Source organism: Lemur catta, chromosome 11, assembly GCF_020740605.2.
Source record: "Lemur catta isolate mLemCat1 chromosome 11, mLemCat1.pri, whole genome shotgun sequence".
Taxonomy (NCBI): Eukaryota; Metazoa; Chordata; class Mammalia; order Primates; family Lemuridae; genus Lemur; species Lemur catta.
In genome coordinates, this window is record NC_059138.1 from 29,259,743 (window position 1) to 29,286,202 (window position 26,460).

A 26,460-nucleotide genomic window follows, 5' to 3' on the forward strand; every position below is an offset into this window, starting at 1 on the left:
GATTTTTCTCTTTGATTGGCTCGTTAATATGTAAGACCAATATAGATTGCCTTATATAAAACTATCCTTGCATTCCTGTAAAAAAATTCTATTTGGTTTTGGTATATTATTCTTTGACTATATTTGTTAATATCTTGTTTAAAGTTTTTAAATCTACAGTCCATGTAAGCTTCCTTTTTTTTTTTTGTATCTTTTTAGGTTAAGTACTAAAATTATGCTAGACTCATAAAATGACTTTGGAAGCTATCCCATGTCTTAAAAAGACCCAGCAAATTTTCTTTTAGAAATTTGTCCCAAGAAAATAATTGTTAATGGGATGAGAGGTACAGAGATGTTCAATACAGCATGTTTATAGTAGTAAAAACAAGAACAAAAAAGAAAAAGCAAAAACCCAAAATCTTCCAAGAGAGAAATAAAATAAATTTAGGAGATTAATACAATGAAACACTATATAACTTTCTATATACACACATGCATATCTATACATAAGCTTAAGTCTTCTCTTCAGTTACAAGTCATCTTCTATCTAGTCTTACTTTTTCCCCTGTAACTTTAAGACTACATATTGCATAATGAATGTCAAACACAAACTTTGATATCATTAGCCACTAAAAGTTTTTTATGTTCTTTCTTAACCACTTTCTCTTATGTTCTACCTACCAGTTCCTTCTTCATATTGTTTTATATACATTGTGCTTCATGCAAGCATGATATGAATTTATACAATCACTGTTTAATTATTCGTAACTCTAAACCAAAAAGAAAAAAGAAAAAAAGCTAGTGACCTTTTGTGGCTTTTCTTAGCTTAGCAATTCTAACTTACATTTTGGAAAGAAAAGATTTAATAATTACTAAATGCTAAATTACTCACATGAAGAACTGTAGAATTCCAGAGCAACCAAATAATGATATAAATCTTACTAATATATATTCTAGATTTTGGATTAATATAGGATTGATTTTTTTTCCTATAAAAAACAAGAAAGTAGATTTAAAGCAATTATATTCTAAAATCTTAAATGAATTACATCTGAGTATTTCTAAAAGGGACTTTCTGCTAATAGCATTATTGGCATCAATAAAAGACACTAAATTTTCAATTACTTTGCCCATAAGTGGCTATGATTAAAACAAATAATTTTTTATCTTGAAGCATATCACTTCACAGTTCTTACAGGATACACTAACTGTGATAACCAAAACAAAGAATAGCCAGACCCTGTGTTTATATGAAACATACCTGATCTTCATAACCTTCAATTTTTACTGGAGTAAACTGGTCCAAGTTATACTGTGCAAATGCACTACAAAAGAAAATAGTCGATAACTTAAAATTATATATTAATGCTTTAAGAAAAAGACAAACAATTCATCTGTTAATAAAAGTCTCCTCCTGCACTGCACATAGCAAAATAAATAAAATTATAATTATCCATTATCAAGCTTATACTAACCATAAATATACAGATGTGGCTGTTTTAAAACTGATTTATAATATCAAGTTTTCAATGTCTCGCAAAATAAAGTCAGTAAATATAACTGGCCTTTTCATTCAAGATGCTAAAACCGAAGGTTAGCTATCTATAAAACGCATATCCAATTATTCAAGTATGTATTTAGTACACCAGGAAACAGACTAGGTGCTGTGAGAGATGCAAAGAATAAAAAGATGGATTCTATCACAAAAGGGCTTACAGTTGAATAGGAGAGATAATGGATAAACATAACCATAACACGAAGTAGAAAGTACAATAAGAGAATTACCAATAAAGTACCAAAGAGAATATTTTTTAAAAAAATTACATCTGTTGAGGCAATAGTAAGCAGAGAGTAGAAGAGAACTAGGGCAATTTCATAATGGATGTGATACTGAGAAACGGACTTGAAAGCCTGGGTAGCCTCTGGTCTTGTAGAAATTGGAGTGATGAGAAGAAACAGGTATTTCAATTAGAGGGACCATATGAGCAAAATGCATGGGAAGGTCAGTTAGGTCCAACATCATAGAAAGCACCACGTTTAATGCCTGGCACATACAGGTGTTGAGTTGTATTTACTGAATTGAACTGAAAGACCTTAAATGACAGAATTTACTTTATTTGGGAGGCAAAGCAGAGTCAGAGAGGCTTTTTGAGAAAGAAGAACACAGAAGTACTTCTAAAGAAGATTTGGCAGCAATGTGTATGACGAATTGGGCAGCACAGCAACCAGAGCCAGAAAAAGCAGTTAGGCTGTTGCTAACGTCCACGTCAGAACTTCAGAGTCTGAGCTAGGAAACGGTGACGAGAGGGATTCAAGAATAAAGCTTCTCTCTATACTCATTTGAGTAAAAAATAACATATTAACCGTATATTACCATATATATTATGTGTAGAAAAACTCTCAGAGTACAAAAAAATTACCTAAAACTTGTATTTATTTTATTAAATTGATAACCTAGGAAATTACTTAAAAGATATAGAAAAAATTTTAAATTTAAGAATGTATCTCTAATTTTAATCTACTTGGAAGCTTTCCAGATTACTCTGGATGTCCAAAAGTCCACTGAATTTTCAGGTATTAGCTCCTGAGTCTTCTCCAGAAAGGAATGATGGTTGAGCAAAGCATTACTGACGACTTATCAGGAGCTATTATTGCTCAATGTAAAATAGCAAAGTAGAATTAAATTATTAGCTATAGAGTTCCTGACATTACATGTGTAAAAAAGACAGGGGTGAACACGACAGTGTATGAGGAAGAATGAGAAAAAAGTAGCTATTCAATTCTGGTTTTCCTAATTTATTAAAATTATAATTTTCTCAATAGCCTCAACACAGCCAGGCAGTTATCCTTAAATGATTTATTTCAAAAGTATGCTTGTAAACTAAATCACTTAGAATTTAGGGTAAAGTCACACTTAAGTAATAATTTTAAATATTTAAATAGTGATTTGGTTCCAGGACTCTACCCCCAGAAGCCTTTTAGTGCTCATAATATCAAACCCCATCCACCTCTAACTTGGGGGAGGGGATAGAAGAATCGAAAACCTGAAAAAGAGACAATGAATATGAAATAGGTAAAATTTTATCTAAAATGCTTGAAGCAAGTTAAATGGTGACAATTAGTGGCAAAGGTACTCACTAATTTAGGAGTCAGAATATCTGGGTTGTATTTCAACCCTATCATTAACTAGTATGGGCCCCACTTACCCTCATCTATAAAAGTGGTGGTTTGGCCTAGACAACTTCCAAAGTCTCTTCAGTCCAGAAAACTTACTCCAAGCACCCACTCATCATCCACTCATCCAGTCTTCCATCCATGCAAATATTCACGGAGCTCTTATTACTATGTGCTAAGCATCCTACTAGACACAGTGAAAACACTGAGTTTCCTGCCCTTATAACGTTCTGTGGCACAACTGTCCATTTCTAAGTTGCCTGTTCCTGTATTTAGATTTTTCACACCCTCTACTATTACTCATTCACCAAATCACATCTTACACTTTTCACCATGCTTTCCCTCAGGTTAGTCACATCATTTATCGTATTCACTATTGAAATCATGTTAATTTAAAATTCAGCTTAAAAACCACCTCTAAGTGGAACTTAAAAATTTCTTCCTTTGGGCTCTAAAGGTCTTCTATTATATTTTATTTCCTCTGGCCTGATATTGAACATGTCCGACTCTCCACAGGAAAATCCCTAAGAGGCTTATTTATCTCACCATCAAAGTGTGGAATTCATTCATCTATTGAACAAAAGGCTATTTCTGTATATTTGAAAGTGTACCAGACTTGACAGCACCAACTATTCAGTATAACTAATTTTACTTGAAACATCCTGAGTTTCTGCCTGTTAGTAAAGCTGTCTCATTAGAACCACTCTAAAGAATAATAGCCATGTTTTTCCCCTTACCAAAATGAGGAGGAAAAAAAAAACGATTAAAAAAGATAAAGCAACAGGACAAAGGTAAAGAAAGGAGGAAAAGTGCATATATATGGAATATACTTGTATAAAAGAAATTCAACATCAAAAATTACAATTGAAGAGGAAACAGTCTACGGCTGCCACCGGAACACATTCTAAATGTTTTTATGATGCCTTATAAGCTTAATTATGTAGTTTTGGACAGCCTCTATGATAAGTGACAAATCTGCCTTCCTTTAAAGCCAAATCCAAGCAAATTTGGGTATTTCAAAAGTAATTCAGAACCAAGTAAACAATGGGGTAAACACTACTTTTGCTCAGAAATTGTTTCCTAATGAGGACACCGTGAACCAGAGTACTATCATTCTAGAGTCAATCACTTAATTTAAAGTTTATCTCTGCATTTCACAGGCACCCTCAACGAAACAAACACAAATGGATATTTAGTTTTGAGAAATTGTGTATAAAGAATACTAAAGTAAACAAAACTATCAATATTTTCTCTACTAGTTTATCTAGTTAGTGAACATTTACTGAGAGTATAACCACATGCAAGAAAATCTTAAGTTTCTAGTAGAGGTTTTGATATTTTTTTCTTGCAGTCATACCATAAACACCTTATTTTATCATAGTTACTGATTTCCTCCCATACTCATTACCTTAAAAGATTAGAATATCACGTATTTCTTACTTCAATGTACCTATTTCTTGACGTGTGGACTATAGCTGTTGCAGAAATTTGGTTTATAATAAAAGAGAAATGTAGCCCACATTCAAATTTCTTTTAGAACAAATCCAATTTATTTAAATTAAATGCAACAACTGTTAATGAATAAATATTTCTTTGGACAAATTAAATTCCAATAGTTGTTTGTTTTTTTTTTTTGAGACAGAGTCTCTCTCTATCACCCGGGGTAGAGTGCAGTGGCGTTATCATAGCTCACAGCAACCTCAAACTCCTGGGCTCCAGCAAGACTCTTGCCTCAGCCTCCCAAGTAGCTGGGACTATAGGCCCGCTAATTTTTTACCACCACACCCAGCTAATTTTTCTGTATTTTGTAGAGACAGGTTCTTGCTCTTGCTGAGGCTAGTCTCGAACTCCTGAGCTCAAGCAATCCTCCCACCTTGGCCGCCCAAAGTGCTACGATTACAGGCATGTGCCACTGTGCTCCACTCCAATACTTTCATCTATCTTGAGTCAAATGTATGATTATTTCATACCACTTACATAATTATGAATATTTCTCTGAATTTAATTAAGCTTTATTCTGCAAAACTTGTCTTTCAACAATCAAGTTTCTCATTTTCTTAACTTAAAAAAAAATCCACTAATTTTTACCCCCATGTGAAACAATGTACACACTTATTTAACGGAGAACTCAAAGGAGAAGTTTACTTTGAAAGTACTGTTAAAAGTTTATAAATGTTATATGTTTTCTTTTCATTCATAAGATTTTTGTCAACATGCTAGATGCTGTTATAAAGAAAATTATCTTACTTCAATATGTAATACAAAAAATTTCTATAAGCCTTAAAGAACTTAGGAGTAAGTGACTATTCCACTCAGAAGTTGGTAACTGAAATCAAAGGTATAAACTAAACTGATTCCTATAAAGCACTGTAATATAATTAATGGGTGAAAGCAACTCAAATTGACAGATAAACGGATAAACAAAATATGGTACACACACACAAAGGAATATTATTCAGCCTTAAAAAGGAAAGAAATTTTGATACATGCTACAACGTGGATGAACCTTTAAGGTATTATGTGAAGTAAAACAAATCATAATAAATAAGTCAAATAATAAAAAGTATAATATATTAATAATATATAATAAAAAATAAAGTAAAATAAAACAAAAGGACAAATATTGTACAATTCCACTCATATGAAATATCTAGAGTAGTCAAACACATAGCAAATAGAATGGTAGCTGTCAGGGGCTGGGGGGAATGGAGAGTTATTGCTTAAGTGTTAGTTTGAGAAGATAAAAAAGTTCAGGAATTAGATGGTGGCTATGGTTACACAACAACATGAATATACTTAAAGCCACTGAACTGTACACTTTATGGTTAAAATGGTAAATTTTATGTTATGGGTATTTTTCCAAAATAAAAAGTAACAAAAATTGCTATTATAAAATAATGGAATTTTAATTAAGAAGCAAGATAAAAGTCTGTTGAACCTCTACCTTCATTAGCATTAATCATAAAGGACAGATTTAGTTTATAAAGACTTCTATGTTACAAAAATAGAATTAGAAAAAATTTCCCCTATTAGTCAGGATTTCACATTTTGGGTAGTATGTTAAGATGAAAAGCAGCTGACTAGACGGATACTAAACATCCTTTGTAAGGTGCCTAAAAATCTGTATAATTTCATCATTTTCAAATGAGTAATGGAGTTGGTTAGCCTAAAATATGGGTCTCCTGACCATATTTTGGGAGGTGGGAGTAGGGAGAGAATCAATTATTTCTCTGAAATCATACAATAGTTGTGGAAAGCCATGGCTCTGGCCACTGGTCCAAAGATGATGTATTAGGATTTGGAACTGCCTAGTTCTTTGAATCACTCAAAAATTCAGTGAACATTTATGTGTCGGGTACTATATGAGGTATTTAGGGGTGAATAAAGTAAACTCCTAACCCTCAAAGATCTCAAAATCTCTTAGGGTCAAACATATAATAAAAAGCAAAATCTACATAAAATTAAAGCAGTCATAGTTTCAAAAATTTTACCCAACTTTGTAAATGTCAAATGTAGTATTAACTAGGAATATAAGCCACTGCTAAACATAAAAACAATGAATAGCGAATTTCATGTTATAGTTGCATCTCTAAGTTCCTCTGTGATCAAATTATTTCTCTTCTAGCCTAGTGCATATACAGCATATATATTAATATATTTGAACTTGATGTGTCAGAGATTAGTGCTTAAAAACCACTTTTAAAAAATCTTTTCTTTTCCTATGTCATTTTAGTTGTGTTAGTATAATAAACAATACTTACTGGGCTGCTCCTTCCCTGAGAAGATTGTCATTATTAAGCAGTAACCGAACATCTGCAAAACAAATATTGTTTTCTATATTATTATTTTTCTGTTTGAAGAATTTAATGAATACAGATTGTTTCAGTCATGTATTAACAACCCCCACTCCAAATGCAAGCAAAATCAAAATATCACTCTCATGACCAAAATAACCACAAGTACCACATGATGTTATTTAAAATTAAAAGAAAAAAAAAGATTTTGGTTAAGAAATAAAGGGAATGAATAGAAATACGCCATTTCATACCCTGAATAGGCCATGCAGGCAGACTGTAATGTATGTCCAAAAAACTAAAGTAGAGATAAGCTACACTAGAAAGATAGTGTGATAAGATCTGCAGAAAAGATTTAGGATTATGCCTCTTAGTATGACAATACTATCATCAGTTCAAATGAATTTGCTCTACAGAAAAAAACGATTAAACAAGAAACAGTTTGAGATCAGAGCCTGGATGTAGGCATTTCTGTCCTTAGCTCATGTTCAAGCAACAGATGAATAACTTTGCTTTGATTTAGTGATCTCACTTTGGTTGATTCTTAATTCCATCCTAATTTTAGACTTAATTTTCATATAGACAGTTGGCTATTAATTGTTAACATGACTTCAAAATTTTCATTTGAAAATCCAAGCACTTTGTAAAACATAAAAGAAAACAATCACAGATAATTTCATCCAAAACCAAAACTCCATTCTAGTCTTTGTGTATTTTCTTTCACTATTTTTTCTAAGCACTTGGCTATTTTATGTAAGTGCTACTATAAAGTACATAAAACAATGTATCCTAATTCTTTTTCATTAGATGAAAATAACCAACCTCATTTTTTGACTTTCAAACCTAATCTTTTCTCAGGTAAGATTCCATTATATCTTATACTAAGAAGAAAAATGAGATTAAGCTTTTTTAAAAAAATATTTAAATAGTTTGCTATAGACTAGAATGTTAAAAAATGAAACTGTGAGCCCTGTGTAAATTTACTTTCAACTTAAGACATGGTGAAGGCCAAGTATATATGAAGTAGAAATAATAATACATTTATAGTACTTGCAGTAACTTACTCTTCTAACTGCTTAAGAAAAGTTTTGTAAAGAGAATACTACAGGCCATTTTTTTGGTGATTCTTTCAATCGTGATTCTTTCTACTGAAGAACAGCTACTGTTACAGTCTTTATAGCAAACAGGAGATTTTATAGCAGTTTAATAAATTTCTGGTCTATGAGTAAATAATTATAAAAATGTCTGCCAATGAGGTTTAAAGAAAGACATACTGTAAAATGATCTGTAAGACATACTTTAAATAACAAATTGGTTTTACGTGTGCTGACATCTATGCATAAAGAAAATGTTTTTTCTCTTTTGTTAGCTGTTCATATTGATCTAGTACGTTTTTCTTTAAAAGAAATAGAAAAATGCATTTCATAATTAAAAAGATATAGTTTAGATGAAAAATCTGTTGTGTTTTAAAACTATTTAAATGTTCTATTGAAGAAATATCTATCTGTGCTTATAGTTTTACTATATAACAATTGACCAAAAAGACACTACTTCTCAAAATGAGGGTATGTTTTAGTAAATGACAAAAAATTTATTTTATTCTTTTAAAAGAGTAAATTTGCTCTAACAGAATTATCATATACATATAAGACATTATATTCTAGTCATTACAAAATCCAGATTGAAAAAATTTTCATGTAATTCAGAAAATGTAGGTTTTTCTACATATTCTCCTTAGCTTAGTTATTTTGGTTATTATGATTTTCTTTTAAAAAAGGGTGGGGGAGATGCTTAAAAGAGTGTTTGATATACCAAGCCTAGTATTATAAATTAAACACTCACCATTAAACACCTCATTAAATTCTCCAGGAGGGGCATGAATGATGAATTTTGCTGCTATACGTACCTAAAATAGAAATGAAAATATAAATGTTTCATAACATAGGCCTCTGCAAAATAATTTAAAAAATGCAAAATTACGCTATTTCAAAGTTCTACTGAAAATAGCTTAAGATTTTAACCACAGTGACACTTCCTCACTCAGACACCTTAAGTTTACTACTATTTCAATCATTTAGTATAATCACAACATACAGGCTGAATGTAGATACAATATATATTAATAAATGCAGTTAAGGATGCAAAGCTGCCTAAAGATAAACATTTTCTTACAAGCAATTTTATTTCTTTTAAACTGAAGTAAAAAAAAAAATCACAGAAATTTGTATGTATAAAGAAATAAGATGCATTTAGGTACAACAAAGACAAATGATATATTTACGTGTCTATAAAGTCACATATTAGTGAAAAATGTAGAAAGGAAGAGGGGAAGAAAGGTCTAAGTTCAAAAGGTTTTAGCATGAGACCTGACTAGATCTTAGGAAATTTCTGTTAAGAGGTAAGTAAGATAGGCCGGGGGCGGTGGCTCACGCCTGTAATCCCAGCACTCTGGGAGGCCGAGGCAGGTGGATCGTTTGAGTTCAGGAGTTCGAGACCAGCCTGAGCAAGAGCGAGACCCTGTCTCTACTAAAAAGAGAAAAAAATTATACAGACAGCTAAAAATATATAGAAACAAAAAAAATTAGCCGGGCATGGTGGCGCATGCCTGTAGTCCCAGCTACTTGGGAGGCTGAGGCAGGAGGATCGCTTGAGCCCAGGAGTTTGAGGTTGCTGTGAGCTAGGCTGATGCCACGGCACTCACTCTAGCCCGGGCAACAGAGTGAGACTCTGTCGCAAAAAAAAAAAAAAAAAGAAAAAAAAAAAAGAGATAAGTAAGATATAAAATATCTACAGGTATACTGATAGACCTATTTTAAGAGAATAAAGGATATTCTGATAAAGAGGTTAATCACTAATCAAAATGTATCTGAAAGGTTAAATGACATACCCAACATCACAGTTTAGTGAAGGAGCCTTAAGTACTTATAATAGATTTCCAACCACACTATATGGTAACCTTTTCTTTTTTTTTTTTTTGAGACAGAGTCTCACTTTGTTGCCCAGGCTAGAGTGCCGTGGCGTCAGCCTAGCTCACAGCAACCTCAAACTCCTGGGCTCAAGCGATCCTCCTGCCTCAGCCTCCTGAGTAGCTGGGACTACAGGCATGTATGTGCCACCATGCCCAGCTTATTTTTTCTATATATTTTTAGTTGTCCAGCTAATTTCTTTCTATTTTTTTAGTAGAGACAGGGTCTCGCTCTTGCTCAGGTTGATCTCGAACTCCTGAGCTCAAACGATCCACCAGCCTCGGCCTCCCAGAGTGCTAGGATTATAGGCATGAGCCACCGTGCCTGGTCCTATGGTAACCTTTTAATAGGTTGAAGTTGTGGTCCTGAAACTGTAGTCTTCAAACAAGTAGCCTCAGCAAAAATGCAAATTCACAGGCCCATCCCAATCAACTGAATTGGAATCTCTGGAGATGGGGCTGAGAAACACTAAACAAGCTTTCCAGGTGATTTTCATGCACATTCAAGTATTCACTGAATTAAGGGACCATCCTTGGCAAAAACAAAAGCCTTGATTTATATTTCCCATTTTGATAGAACTATTACTGCTTTGATGTTGAAGCTAAAAATAATGGGAAAAAAAGGCAATGGTTATATTTGTTTGTATATACGTTATAGGCACGTGTGCATGCATCTAAGTACGGATATAGTTACCGGAGAAGACAAGTGAAACAGAGGTACAGACAGCTAGAATGAAAATGTTTCTAGTTAGAGGTCATGGGAATGACAAGGCCTTCAAAAGATTAGAAAATGTCCATTTAAAACAAAATGAACTTTTGTAGTCTGGAACACTAAGAAGTTTGAAGCAAAACCATGATTGTTGTCGGATGCCACTGATAGAGAAATGATGAAGATGATAACAAAAATGATATTTAAATTAGTGCTTACCAAGTACTTTATATCATCTACTCTTCACAACAATCCTAAGAGGTAGTTACTATTTTAAATGCACATTTTTTTATATGAGGTAACTGAAGCAGAGAAGGTTGTCACTGTCAGTCTGATTCTGGAACCTAAAGTTTTCATCACATTATGTTGCTTCTCAAGTTCAAAACAGTTTGGTAGAATGTGTGAAATTCTACCAGATGAAGATGGCAGAATGTGATAACGTAGCCACCAAACAACTGCTTCAATACAAACTTTTTTTGATATTTAATATGTCCCTTAAATGAAAGGGCCAAATTTCTTGAAAGACACAAAAAACAAAGTTCATTGAAGAAATAGGTAACCTGAATAGTTCTATATCTATTAAAGAAATTGAATTTGTAGTTACAAGCCTTTCAACAATAAAAAAATCTTCATGTTTTCTTAAATTTTTAAGGAAGAAATAATACCAATTCTATACAAATTATTCCAGAAAACAGAAGTGGAGAGACCATCTTCCAATTAATTTTAAGAGAATAGCATTGCTGTAGCCTATGTTGAAACCAGACTAAAGTATTACAAGAAACAACTCAGACCAAAATCTCTCATGAACTGGATGCAAAAATCTACAATATTAGCAAATTGAATCTAGCAATAAATTGAAAGGATACTGTATCATGACCAACTGGAGTTTACCCTGGAAATGCAGGGCTGTTTCAATATTCAAAAATCAATGACAGGCCGGGCGCGGTGGCTCACACCTGTAATCCTAGCACTCTGGGAGGCCGAGGCGGGTGGATTGTTTGAGGTCAGGAGTTCAAGACCAGCCTCAGCAAGAGCGAGACCCCGTCTCTAAAAAAATAGAAAGAAATTATCTGGCCAATTAAAATATATATACAGAAAAAAATTAGCCGGGCGTGGTGGCGCATGCCTGTAGTCCCAGCTACTTGGGAGGCTGAGGCAGTGGGATTGCTTAAGCCCAGGAGTTTGAGGTTGCTGTGAGCTAGGCTGACGCCACGTCACTCACTCTAGCCTGGGCAACACAGCGAGACTCTGTCTAAAAAAAAAAAAAAAAAAAAATCAATGACAGCAATTCATTATAGTGACCAACCAAAGAAGAAAAACTATATGATTATCTAAACAGATGCAGAATAATTATTTGACAATGTTCAACATCTAAGGATGATAAAAAGCTCTCAGCAAGCCAGGCAAAGAAGGGAATGTCCTCAATCTTATAAAAGGCAACTACAAAAAACCATGCAGCTAACATCATCAATTAATGGTGAAAGACTGAATGCTTTCCGCTTAGGAGCAGGAACAAAACAAGAATGTCTGCTTTCACCACTCCTATTCAACATCATACTGGAGGTTTCAGCCAGTGCAGTAAGAAAAAGAAATGAAAGGCAGATCGATTGTAAAGAAAAAACCAAAACTTTCTATTTGCAGACAACATGATTGTTTACGATGAAAATCCTAAGGAATCTAAAAAATAAATACAACAATTAGGTACAAATGTAACAAAATATGTGTAGGATTAGTATGCTTGAAACTACACAAAGCATGAATGAAAGAAATCAAAGATCAGCTTAGAAGACCCAATACTGTGAAGATACCAATTTTTCCCAAACTACTCTGCATATTCAGTGCAGGCCCAATCAAAATCCAAGCAGGATTTTCTTTTCTTTTTTTTTTCTTGGATATACATCAACAAGCTGATTCTAAAGTTGGTATTTTTTATATTAATTTTCTATGTTTGAATAATGTAATGAATAATTTTGGTTACATATTAATACCACCCTCACTGAAGCAAGATCAAAGCATCACTTAGATGCCCAAAATAATAACACATATACACATAACCCATGGTATTTTTCTTTAAGATTCTGATTATGAAATAGAAGAGGAAATAAAATATACGTTATTTTGCACCCTTAATAGTAACAAAGCAGAGGACTCATGCTATCTGATATAAAGTTACACTCATCAAGGCCATGGTTTTGGTGAAAGGAGACACAATCAATGGAAAAGAGCTGAGAATCCAAGTCTAACACACACACACACACACACACACACACACACACACACTCACACACACACATATGGCAAAATGACTGCCGACAAAGGTACAAAGGCAATTTATTGGAGAGAGGACATATTTTCAACAATTGATAATGGAACAAGGAACAATTAGATATCCATCAGCAAAAACAATGAAACTTAATCTAAACTTCATACTTCATACAAAAAATTAACTCAAAATAGATCATAGCTCTAAACGTAAAACATAGAACTAAAAAAAAAAAGCATTAAAAGGAAACTGAAGAAAATCTTCATGATCTAAGGTTAGGCAAAAATTCTTAGACATTGTGATATTGTGAAATATATATTCGGTCTTCGACCTGAGTCTCCTGGCATACAATTCCCCAAATCCTCAGAAACTCTTTTGTATGCTAATCAGTTGACCAATAGCTGGCAGCCCCTAGTAGCTTTAGGATGACGGCTGGTCATCAGAAGACCAAGGAAGGATTAGAAGGGTGGAGCTTTTTCGGTCCACCCCCTAACCGTCCCTTGAGAGAGGCTGAAGTTTAAGTACCTCACCAATGGTCAATGGCTTAATCAATCATACCTATGTAATGAAGCCTCCATAAAAACCCAAAAGAATAGAGTTTGGAGAGCTTCCAGATAGCTAAACATGAGGAGGTTCCTGGAAGGTGGTGTGCCCATGAAGGGCAAGGAAGCTCTGCGTCCTTTCCCCCATGCGCCACCCTATGCATCTCTTTCTCTGTATTCTTTCTAATCTTTCTAATCTCCTTTATGATAATCGGTAAACGTAAGTGTTGTTCTGAGTTCCATGAGCCACTCTAACATATTAATAGAACCCAAGGAGAGGGCTGTGGGAACCCAGATTTACAGCAAGTTCCTCAGAAGTTCTGGAGGCCTGGACTTGTCACTGGTGTCTGAAGTAGAGTGAGGGGAAGTCTTAGGGACTGAGCCCTCAACCTGTGGGATCTGACACTGTCTCCAGACAGACAGTGTCAGAATTGAATTAGAGGACACCCAGCTGGTATCCACTGCAGAAGTGATTGCCTGCTTGTTGGGGAGGTGGGGGAAACCCCACACATTTGGTCACAGAAGTCTTCTGTGTTGATTGCTGTGTTGAGTGAGAAAACAGAAAAAATGGTTCGAGTGTATGTTTTTTTGAGACATATCAAAACTGTGATCCATTAAAAAAAACTGATAAGCTGGACTTTACCAAAATTAAAAACTTTCTCTATGGAAGACTTTTGCTCTGTTAAGTGAATGAAAAGACAAGCTACAAACTGGAGAAAATATTAGCAAATTACATATTCAACAAATGACTTGTATCCAGAGTATGTAAACTACTCTCAAGATTAAACAGTAAGAAAACAGTAAGCCAAAGACTTAAATAGACACTTCACCAAAGAGAACATATACAAGGCCAGTAAGTGCACAAAGAGATGCTCAGTATCATTAGTTATTAGGGAAATGAATATTGAAATCATGAAATACTACTAAATACCTAATAGAATGGCTAAAATTAAAAAGGCTGATAACATCAAGTGCTGATGAGGATGCAGAACTGGAACTCTCATACATTTCTGTGGAAATGCAAAATCATACAACTAGTATGGAAAACAGTTTGGCTATTTCTTATAAAGTTAAGCGCACACCATATGACACAATAATCCCATTCCTAGGTATCTACCCTACAGAAATACAAACTTATGTTCACATAAAAACTTAGTCATAATCACTACGTTATGAAACTAGAAACAATCTACAACCCAAATGTCTACAATTGAGTGAATGGACAAATAAACTGTGGTACACCTACACAATGAAATACTATTCAGCAATAAAAAGGAAAAAACTATTAATATATGTAACAACTTAAATGAATCTCAAAAGCATTATAGCGAATGAAATAAATGTCAACAGGTTACACAGTAACAGTATAGGATTCCATTTACATGACACTCTCAAATAAATAATATTGGGGAGCAAGGAAGAACAGATCAATGGTTGGTTGCCAGAGGCTGAGGGGTGGGGATGGGGAGAGTTGTGACTACAAAGAAAGAAATGAGGGAAAGAAAGAAAATGCGAGAGTTTTTTGGGGGGTGATGGAACTGTACTATCTAGATTTTGGTAGTGGTTACATTGATATATACATGTGTTCAAAATTATAAACAAAAGAGTGGGTTACTTTTAATGTATGTTAATTGAAAAGAAAATATTTTATGTTTTCAAAAACTATTTTTCTTTTAAAATGTTTAAGAACACTATTAAAATTAAAAGGCAAAATATAAATAATACCTAATTTTAAAAAGGCAAGGGTAAAGTAGGGTATGGAGGACCACGCATGCTAAATACACATTGGTGTCTATTATGATAATATAAGTAACTTCATTTCCTTCTTCCCCTTCTCCCTCTGTCTCCCTCTTACTGAGGTAAGGAGTTGTTAGACTTTAAACCAAAGTCTTGATCACTACCACAAGAAAGAAATAAAAACTGTGATAACATGTTAATAAATATAATCAAATACTTTTGAAAACTTACAGAATTTTGAGGTAATTGTTTTAACATTCTTAATGACTTATATACTACCTATAAAACTGGCAAAATTAAAATACTGATAGCAAGCAGAATACATACAGTATATTTAGTGACGCATTTAATGAGTTGTTGAGCTTTAAAAGTTTTAGTTGTTTCCAAAAAAGGCATACCACTTAGAATTTTAGTCAGTTCTATTTTGGGTTTTCACCAAAAAAGCAAAAATGATCTATACCGTATTTTTATCCTGTGGACTTATTTGCCCTTGCTATTGCACCAAATGTATGCAGTAACCAAAAGTTGTTAATGGACTTCCCCAATAACCAAAGTGAATGGTGGGTCAATGAAGTACCCCTAAGGGTAGGGAGGTCAAGAGAGCAGACTGGCTGAGAACACAACTCGGATTATACCAGCTCTGCCTGAAATATTTAAACTGGTCTTCGTGAATTTCATAAAGATAAGAATCTGCGCTTTGGATTTCTCAGGCGCTAGACAAAAGAAAGTGCATCTGTCTCTCACAGTACAGGTTTGACTGTCTTCCTAAGAAGATATTGTTTAATCATCCAGGTATTTTCTATACATTGTTATAGACTCAATGTTCCTCCTAGATAAATTTTTTAATTTTAAAAGTTATTTATTCTAGCCCACTTCTAAATCGAAGAAAGAAAAAAGGTCATACAAGTTAACAAGAAGAGGTCCCAGGAGTAGAAAGAATTTCTGAAAATAATTGAAAACACAGCTCCTTAAAGTTTTTCTAACACACACAGAACTACACTCCATTATACTCTGTTACATCTTTTTTCAAGAGCCCAGTGATTATTAGACACATTTCTAACCCCACTGCTAAATCTTTTTCATTATCTGCCATCTTCTTCCACGTGATATTTTTCAAGGTCAATTCTGGTCAAACTGGAGTCAGAATTCAGGAAAGAGTTATTACTTTTATTATATTTCTAAACTGTAATTCTGGATTGACGGGGGGGAGGGCGGCTTGGTTTTGTTGGGAAGGGATGGTTAGGTAGGAGATTAACTCTATCGCACTATGCTAAAGTCACTGGCAACTAACAGACATACTTCACAATAATTACACCAAGAAGTACAGAGTAGTTTTAAAAAGTTAATCCATTAGAGCTTTAAGTATTAACCTGAGCTAAAAGCTGGAAGAGCTATATTTTTTCTTTTCTTTCTCTTAGTTCCAAATCTTATTTGGTATGAAATATATGCAAAGATAATACATATAATATAAAAAAAATATTCCATTCTGTTGTGCTCCTTGTAGAAGAGCACACACAAGTGACTATAACCTTACCTTTACAGAAGATAAAAGTGGCTTGTTCAAAACAATGCCTAAAATATCAGAATATATGAGCCCTGGGAAAAAATAATTTCTGCCTATCAGCTGTTTGAGATAACACAAAAGCATTACTCACTGTCAAACTCTGGGTTTCTGTATCATATCAATACTTTGTTTTTCTTGTGGGCTTTTTTTTTTTAGCAAAAAACCCCTATCATTCTATAATTCAAGTAACAAATGAAATAAAGATAGTAATAAATGGTAACCCATAGAGTAAAAATAAGAATCAATGAGTCCATACTGGCATAACAAAGTAAATGAAAAAGTAGGGGAAAATGAAAAGTTCTTCATTATGGAATTCCAATTAATAAATGTAGACGGAATGAGTAAATTAGAAAATCACCTTGGATGACCACTGCAGTAATTCTTACAGGCAGAAATCATCAATGGATGCTAAAATCAGTGGGCAAAAGTATAAAAAAAAACCCAGGATATTTAGGATATTTATTGTTAGTACCTTTCTATATCATACTTAATTACTAAAGGATAAATAGTAATTTTACATTGAGGAAACTTGCCACATACTACCTTTACCAAATGATCAAAGTTATCAATAGTTAGAAAAATTGACATCATGTGTCTCCTGAGAGAATATACTGTCAACACATCACTTTTGTGATACTCCTGTCAAAAATTCATAGGCTGAGTCAATTTTATGAGGAAACAGCAAACAAACAAAACTTGAGGGGGAGTCTACAAAACAACTAGTATGTACTCTTCAAAAGAGTTAAGGTCATGAAAGACCGTAACAGTTCCAGATTCAATAAGAACCAAGATATTACAACAAAATTCAGTGTGATTCTATTACAGTTTAGATCCTGGGCCAGGGAAGAAAAAAAGGCATTAGTATTCAGAGTTACCAATTGGTGAAATTTGAATACGGACTGTAAATTACATAATAAATAGTATTGTATAAGTAATTTCTCAAGTTTGATTACTGTACTGTAGTTTCATAAGAGAATGTCCTAAACACATTTTAAATATTTAAAGAACGGAGGGGGGGGGGACTCCTTCTCCATTCTGAAGTTGCAGGGGTTTTCTCCTATATTTTTCCTAACTGTAAAGTTTTGCTCTTTGCATTTAGGCCTTTAATATGCCCAGGATTGATTTTTGTGTATGGTGTGGGATGGGGATCTATTTTTCATTATATTGTTATATGGATGAATAAAATATTCTAGTACTATTTGCTAAAGCATACTTCTGTTCCCCAATGGAGAAAAGAAAAAGAAAAAAAACGATCAGTTAGGGACATGAAAAACACATGTCACATAGCTTCATACATTCCAAAAAGCTTAGCAGTCATCATTCAGATAGTAATTGTAAGAATGTGACTTCCTCAATAAAGTTCTAAATATTCAATAATATTAGCACGCAGAAAGAAGAGATGCTACCCTAGTATTTAGAAGAGGCTTTGGTTAACATTAAGAAAATGCCAATTTAAGTAATGTGAAAGCAAATTAATATTCTATTTATCCTCACCAACAACTTATTTTGTTTAAAGACTTCCAATGATTATCCCCGGAAGCAATGAAAAATTCATTTTTATACACAGAAATTCTAGTAGGCATTGCTGCAGTTCACAATGAGCCATCATGCCCTTAAAATCAAGTTAAGCAATTTTAGGTTAAATTGAAGATTCTAATTACCTGAGTTCTGATTAACATATGATCGTATCCACCATTTTGGTTTATTTACAATTATTTGAAACAACTCACGCTTTTAGAAACTCAAAAACAAACTGTAACTCAGACTTTAAAATAAGACAAATGGGTGCCATTTTGCTGTTTCATTTATGGCTAACTGTATTTAAATTAATTTACTTTAAAAAATTGGTTAACTTTCTAGCCCCTCTGCTTTCAAAAATCCTCAAAATTAAGCACTGGTTTAGTCTGGAAAGTAAAAGAAAAAGAAAATCAGAGAACAAGAAACTGCCTATATACTGCCATATCTAAGTACTTAGAATGGTGCCTGGCAAACAGCAGACTCTCAAATATTTGTTAAATAAACATTTAACCTCCCTTGAGAGCAGAATCCCTGTTTCCTCTGCCCCATATTCTGCACTTAATAGTTACTAAGTGTTGAATACACCTATAAACAAGAATAAACCCCCATTTATTTAGAATGGTCAGAGGATGTAGTATTTCAATGAAATGAACATTCTAAGAGTTACCACTAATGCAATTCTGTAGGTAGACTGGTAGCTTCCAAGTAACTTACTTTCAAAACTACAAAAACTTATGCTAATATAAAGAAGCAGTATAATGTAATTGTTTAGAGTATGGTCTCTGGACCCAGATTAACCAGATTGGATTTTTATCTCTATTACTCATTAGCTAGGTGACTGGGTGAATAAATAATATTAGCTACTATCATTAGCAGTAAGAGTAGCAGATAAAAAGTATACTCGCGTTAGTATAGTCCCAATATTCTTAAAAATAGCTCTGGAATACAGACATTTTCAGATTACATGTTTTTTGTGTGCCCTACAGGGGTGCAAGGGTAACTCATGGCCAAGTATTTCTGTGCTGTCTACAGTGAATTCACTTCCCACACACCAACATCCTTTCTCCTTACTTGGGATAGCATCCTTTCCTGCTCTACTTGACCCTGGCTCACCTCAAACACCAGTGAGAGTAACAGGAGAAAAAGCTAGATTCCTAGTTGCATCTTGCAGTTAAGATCTGGGTTTTTACCTAAGTCAAAGCAGAGATTATTTACCTAAATCAAAGCAAAATAATCTTTGCTTTGACTTAGCTAAGTTTTTATATATATTTTTTAACTTCTATAAACCTCAGCTCTTTAAAGGTAAACTAAAGGAGATGAAATGTACCATTATTTCTTAACCCTTTTAAAGCTCTGGCCCTATTAGACAAAATAACATACTATCTATAATTATTCTCTGAGATACCTGACACCACTCTTAATTTATGAAAGAGAAAACAGAGATTCAGAATTAAGATTTGGATGAAGTTTTCAAATGAAGTCCTGGGGTTGTTACAAATCTGCTTCCTAAAAAACAGCATAATCTTCCTAGATGATTCAGGAAACAAGTTGGGAACAAAGAAATCTCTGGGTAATCTTATCCACTTGCATTGCTCCTACTATTGCCACACTACAGCTCTCAAATGATCCATTTTTTTAACTGTAATTTACCTATTAGAAATCTCCATCAAAATGCTTCAAAAATACCTTAGACTGTCTCAAACCTACGCCCTTCTGTTCTTGATAAAATTATTGCTATCAGGCCTGGTGCTGGGGGGTCACACCTGTAATCCTAGGACTCTGGGAGGCACGAGCATCACTCGAGGCCAGGAGTTCCAGACCAACCTGAGGTGGTCTACAAAAAATGTAAAGATTAGCCTGTTGTGGTGGTGCACACCTGTAGTCCCAGCTACTCAGGAGGCTGAGGCAGGAGGATCACCTGAGCCCAGGAGTTTGAGGCTGCAATGAGCTACGATGAAACCACTGTACTCCAGGTAGGGTAACAGAGCAAGACCCTGTCTCAAAAAAATAAAAAAAAAATAAAAAAAATTTTTCTCTTCCTTGAAAGGGGGTTCAAAAAAAATATTTCATACTCTTTCCTCTCTCCTACAGTCAGTCACATGATCAACTAGTGTCTTGCTCAAATCCAATCCCTTTTTCTTTGATTCCATTCCATTCAAACCCAGACACTTTGTTTCTGGAGTGTCACAAAGCTGCATTGCCTCTGGTCTCATCCTTCTCCAAAATTCATTTTTCACCTTAGCATATATATAAGGCTCTTCTAAGGCTATAAAATATAACAATTAGCAGCATAAGCTCTTAAATTTAACACTGCAGAAATTCAGACTACATCTCAAACGCCTAGTACCTGTATGACCTTAAGCAAACTAAATTTAATTTCCTCACTTGCAGTGAGATAATGCAACTAGACTAATACAATTAACTGCCGCTTTCAAGCTCCTACAACAACTTAGCCACTGGTTCTTATCTTACATACACACAGTACTGGAGCCCCCATTCCATTCTGTCTCTCAAACAAAAACTCTTGTCTTTCCTGCCTCTATACCACTTCATATATATGATTTGGCCATCTTTCATCTATTGTGGTGTTACTGCACCCAGCAGCCGAATATGTTAAATTTTGCAAATTATCAGAAGAAAAGGTCATACAGAAAGGAAAATTCTAAGATCAAATTATATTATTAAAAACTTCTTGATAGGCTGGGCATGATAGTGCACAACTGTAATCCTAGCACTTAAGATTGCTTGAGCTCAGGAGTTCAAAGACCAGCCTAAGCAAGAGCGAGACCCTGTCTCTACAAAAAATAGAAAATGAGCCAGTGGTGTACATCTGTAGTCCCTGCTACTCGGGAGGCTAAGGCAGGAGGATCGCTTGAGCCTAGGAGTTTGAGGTTGCTGGGAGCTACGCTGATGCCACAGCACTCTAGTCCGGGCAACAGAATGAAACTCTGTCTCAACAAAACAAAACAACACAAAAAACCCTTGATATATTATTTAGTACAAAATCATTAGCAAGTATTTTTCATAACATGCTAATACTATTGAGACCTGTGGTATAAAGCCTAAAATTAAAGCCCAATATTATGTATGCCTTGACATCTGAGGAAACACCAGAGGGCCTTAAATGGCCTAACTGCAAGTTCTCTCCCTTACTCTGCTTCCACAGATAAGGTGCTCTAGCCAAACAAGCCTTTATCACGCGGAACAGACACAATTCCTGCTTATCCCTAAGTAGCAAGCTTCAGTTCCCTGCCAGCCCTTGGAATCAATCAATCAATCAATCACATCCTCCTTGGGAACCAGGGATCATTCCACCCTCTAGATAGTACAAGCCTGCCTCCCAGAGCCCCTGCTTGTTCACTCTATTCTTGAGTGTAACCTCTATGTGGGCCTGCATATATGTCTCTACCTCCCGGACTGCTGAGTGTATTTAATAAACTGCTCTCAATCTCATCTGTTCAGTGTCAAGTGTTACGTGTTCAGTCAACTCAACATCCTAGGGCAGGAATCCCTCCCATACCAACAAAATAAAAGAGGAGGCAATTAAAGAAAGATCTCATTTACCCATTAAGCTCAAATTTAAGATATGTAACTGGGACTAGGAAGCAAGGAATTCAGTTATTTAAAATATATTCTAAGCAAACAAATAAACTGACATATAGTTCAAACATTAGAAGGGCATGAGATTCTCCACAGATTATTTTATGTCTATTTCAGACATAAATTTACAAGTGTCATTATCTAGTTTCCTATCCTCCAATGAATTTGAAGGAAGAAAAAAGGCTGACATTTATACTCACAACAACATTTTAAAAAGGGAAGGATCTGAGCCCACTTGACAAAGACTGTGGAAAACAAAGTGACTTTATAGGAACAAAAAAAGTTCAAAGAGAGTCCTAAAATTCAGGGGCCAATCAAATCTCTTATAAAGAAGAACTCTAAACATCTGGTAAATGAATTTTTATTGAAGCATAACTACAAGGCTTACATCATAACCATCTCAGATGAAAATGATGATCAGAATTTTGAGTTATGGGATAATGATGATCAAACATTTCTAAACTGCCAATTTATTGCAAATGTACTGAGATTTTGGAAGTGATCAAGTAACCGGGAAAGATTTTGTGGACGTGGCCACTGGAATGGAAGACGATGAATCAGAAGCTCGTATACCAATTTTAGGCAACCTTCCTTCACTGTACTCCTCAGCCTGTAGAGAACTCCTTGTTAGAGTACAAATTAGACGATAAAATTACTTTATTAAATAGTGAGAAATGGTCTTGATGGAGCAAATTAGAAGAACTGAAACGGACTTCCTCAAAAGTGAACACTTTGCCATCCTGGTGGTTTGTGACTCTGTTCACTCTCCTTTGGATCAGAATCCCCATAAAGATTCTGAAGAAGGTGGCGGAATTCAGTTGTACATAGTTCAGGCAAGGAAAAAAACCAAGAATATTCATCATTCAATATCAGATGACGTTGATTCCACCATTGCTAAAGAGAATTCCCCAAATCCTTTTACTGAGAAAGAAAGGAAAGAATGCTATTTTCTTCTCCACCAAGTAAAAGCACAAGTTCATTTTGATAACCCATAGGAAATTGTCTCCTGCTTTCCACCAAGCACTATTTTCTTTTTGTCAAATGTCAGCAGATAGCCATTTAGGATCAGGGGTGTCTCAGACTGCAGACAGTGAAAAAAGTGTTATGCTAATGCTGGGATGCTGCCTGCCACATACTGTTCCTGACATGCTGCTGGCAAAGAGAGAGGAGTTGATGTTCTCATACTGTGTAGCAAAGGCAAACGATACTAACTGGTTGTATGGTATTAGCACATCATGTTGGACCAACATGTGTAGAAGCTGAACTTTTACCACAGTGATGGGAAGAGATTAGTCACAAAGACCCAAAAACGGGCAATACTTGTGGATGAATTCTATGGAGCCGTGTTTACTTACTTTCCTAAAAAAGTTCCCAACTCCTTGGTTCTTTCAATGTTGCTACAGATGTAAACGGAAGATAAGGTATTTTTGGTATGAGAAGCTGTGATTAAAAGCTTTGGTATCATGACAGGAAACAATGAAGAACGAGACAAACATCATCAGTTTTTTAATTGTTGCTCTTGGCCTTAGGTGATCCCTCAGAAACAGTAGTTAGCACCACACATCAAGTATTTTTACTGGCCTATGCTACCTGGAAATATGGAATTTGGAAATGTACAAACTTATACCTACACTGCTGCATAAGACTGAAAAACTCAGAGAAAGCGAACAAAGGGAAGGAGAGCTGGGTAAGCAAAAGCTCCACATGTATCTTTCTGTCTTGCAGTACACGATTCTGTTACTCTTTACATTATTGGTACAGAATGCACTCTTTTAAAGCAAAGACAAGCTTCATGGTGAAATACCACAGACAGGAATGATTAGGTTCCCTCAGCCTATGTTGCCTCTTCAACATGTGTTTATTATTGGAAGTCATAAGCAACTGGCAATGCTACTTGAATTTTATGATCACCAGCTAGATAGAACATGTGGGTACAACAGGCTGGGAGGCTTCACTGTGGGTTGTCAGTTGTTCCACACTTTATAGAAATAGTTGGCAAGATTAATGTTACTCCAACTGCCTGTGTTCATGAATTCTTCAGACTTTTCTGGTAGTTTTGCTGGACATTTGGTAAAATTTTACAAACACTGAGGTAAAACTTTAGTTCCGGTAAATTTAAAAACTCTGAAGAAAACACTGATTCCCTAACAGAAATGGAGTCTTCAGCAAAGCAGCTATAATATAGTAAGCTGACTAAAATTTTTAAAAAATTTAAAACATTGAGCAGTTAAAAAAAAAAAAACATGAAAGTATAAAAAGCAGACAATACATGTGTATGGGAGCATGTAGACACACACACACACACATTCACCTGGAACCATTAAATTTAGAGGTAAAGGACGCTGCCCACTCCAGCAGCCCCCACATACACTACCTGGGGAATATCTACCCTAAAATGATTCACTGTTTATCTTAAATTCAAATTTACCTGGGCATCTGCATTTTATCTGAGAACCCTACCTATAACCCCTATAATTTCCACATAGTAGACACCATGCTACATGCTATTGGCCTCCGTGATCAAGGAAGATGACATATATTAGGGTAGGAATTTCCCAAATATGGAGGCCTATCAGATTCACCTGGAAAGTTTTTGAGAAAATATAGGTTCCTACCCTCCATTCCAGAACTAGTGAATCAATCTCCAGAGAACTGGGACCTAGAAATCTGTATTTTAGAAAATCTCCCTAGGTGATTCTCACGGGTGATCAGATATTGCACCCATACCCTGTAAGGGACTGTATATGCAAAATTTGAGGTGTTTGGTCTTATCGAGAAAGGAATCATAGGTTTTAATTGATTCTTCAGGACTGTGACACCAAAAAGGGTTACCGCCTTAGAGACTGACAGTAAAGTTAAAGGAGCTATTATGCATTTTTATACTTAACACATTAACTGCCACATGAGTTGTATTTAACTCACGCTAGTTTTGAGCCTGCGGCCTCATGAAGCTTATGTAACTCACAAGTCTTTTCACCCTGGAAGCTGCGAGAATTATTTTTCAAGTTGCACATAACTCATGCACAGAAAACAATAAAAAATAACAAATTTTTCATTAAATTAGAAAGAATAGTTTTGTTTTCAAAGTTTTTATTCTATTTTCCTAATAAAACCCCGTGGTCCCAAGGAAAAATTTTTTTTCTAATGTGGCAATGTATTAAACTACAAGAATTATTTGAAGCTGCTTCCCACAACTCTCTAAAAATTGCCTATGCCTTGTTGAGAGTTAGAAGTTAAGGAACAGAAAAACATATTTTTGAACTTTTTGATATTTAAATAGTTTATGACCAAATGATCACTATAACATGTCTGTGTTATGGGCTAATTGAGTTTAATGAGTATACTTAAGAGTGGTAATTTTTTTTTTAATTTCAGCATATTATGGGGGTACAAAAGTTTAGGTTACCTATATTGCCCTTACCCCCTCTTCCCCTGAGTCAGAGCTTCAAGCATGTCCATCCTCCAGACAGTATGCAGTGCACATCGCACTCATTATGTATGCATACACCCATCCCCTCCCCCCCATCACATCTGCCAGACATCCGATTAATGCTATTCCTAAATGTGCTCTTAGGTGATGATCAGTGAAACCAATTTGACGGTGAGTACATGTGGTGGTTATTTTTCCATTCTTGGGATACTTCACTTAGTAGAATGGGTTCTAGCTCTATCCAGGAAAATACAAGAGGTGCTATATCACCATTATTTCTTACAGCTGAGTAGTACTCCATGGTATACATATACCACATTTTATTAATAAGAGTGGTAATTTGTTTAAATAAGTTTTCCTTAAAAAATTTTTCCGTTATAATTATCATTTTGAATGGTAATTAAAAACAGGGCCCATAGCACTTAACCTAAAACTAGGTCATCTACTGAATTCAACATTGATACTTCTTTAAATATGTTTTTACCATTTATTTAAAACATCAAGAAACCCATGAATTCAAAGTAGGCATTATCATTAAATGAAAAAGGTTATATAAACTATTTTTTATCTTACATTTTCAATTTCCTTCTCCTTTCTGAATCACTTCCCATAGCCCACAAATACCCCTAAATTTTCTCTATCTTAAAAAAAAGTATCCTTAAAATGAAGTAGTAGAAAAAAACTAAGTGGTAATACCTATTCTTTCTCTTTGTTTCACTATCAAATTTTTTCAAGAATAATTTGTACTTAATGTCACTACCTCTTATCCTTTAGTCAACATTTGTTGATCCCCTAATGCAGTGAGACTAAACCCTGGCCGAACGTTCATATCAAATCATCTGCGAAGTTGTTTTTTGTTTTGTTTTTTAAAAAAGTATGGACACTCTATGCCTCACTCGTGAGAGGAGCCTGTGCATTCATGTTTCTTTATAAACTCTCCAGGTGATTCTAATGTGCAGCTAGAGTTGAAAACCACTAATATGTGCTAGGGACCCGAGTAGAATTACAAAGATGATTAAGACACAAGGCTTGGACCTAAAGAACAGAGGAAATAAGAACATCAAGTAAATCTATTAAAATTGGTAAAAGTTATAATAAAGGTATGTACAAATTGCTAAGGGAGCAGAGACAGACCAGGATATAAAAGAAGAGAAGGGAAGTCTTTCGGTTTGGTTATTAAAAAAT

The 26,460-nt window shown here is 34.6% G+C and overlaps 1 protein-coding gene across 1 annotated transcript in view; it reads right to left on the reverse strand.

Annotated features, from left to right (window-relative positions):
• CAPZA2 (capping actin protein of muscle Z-line subunit alpha 2) overlaps window positions 1–26,460 on the reverse strand; it is a 47,684-nt gene that overhangs the window by 15,365 nt on the left and 5,859 nt on the right. Inside the window, exons 2-4 of the mRNA XM_045564847.1 lie at window positions 8,790–8,853; window positions 6,915–6,966; window positions 1,241–1,304 (exon numbers count right to left, since the gene is read on the reverse strand). Of these exons, the coding sequence (XP_045420803.1) occupies window positions 1,241–1,304; window positions 6,915–6,966; window positions 8,790–8,853 (180 nt within the window). The remainder of the gene's footprint in view (window positions 1–1,240; window positions 1,305–6,914; window positions 6,967–8,789; window positions 8,854–26,460) is intronic.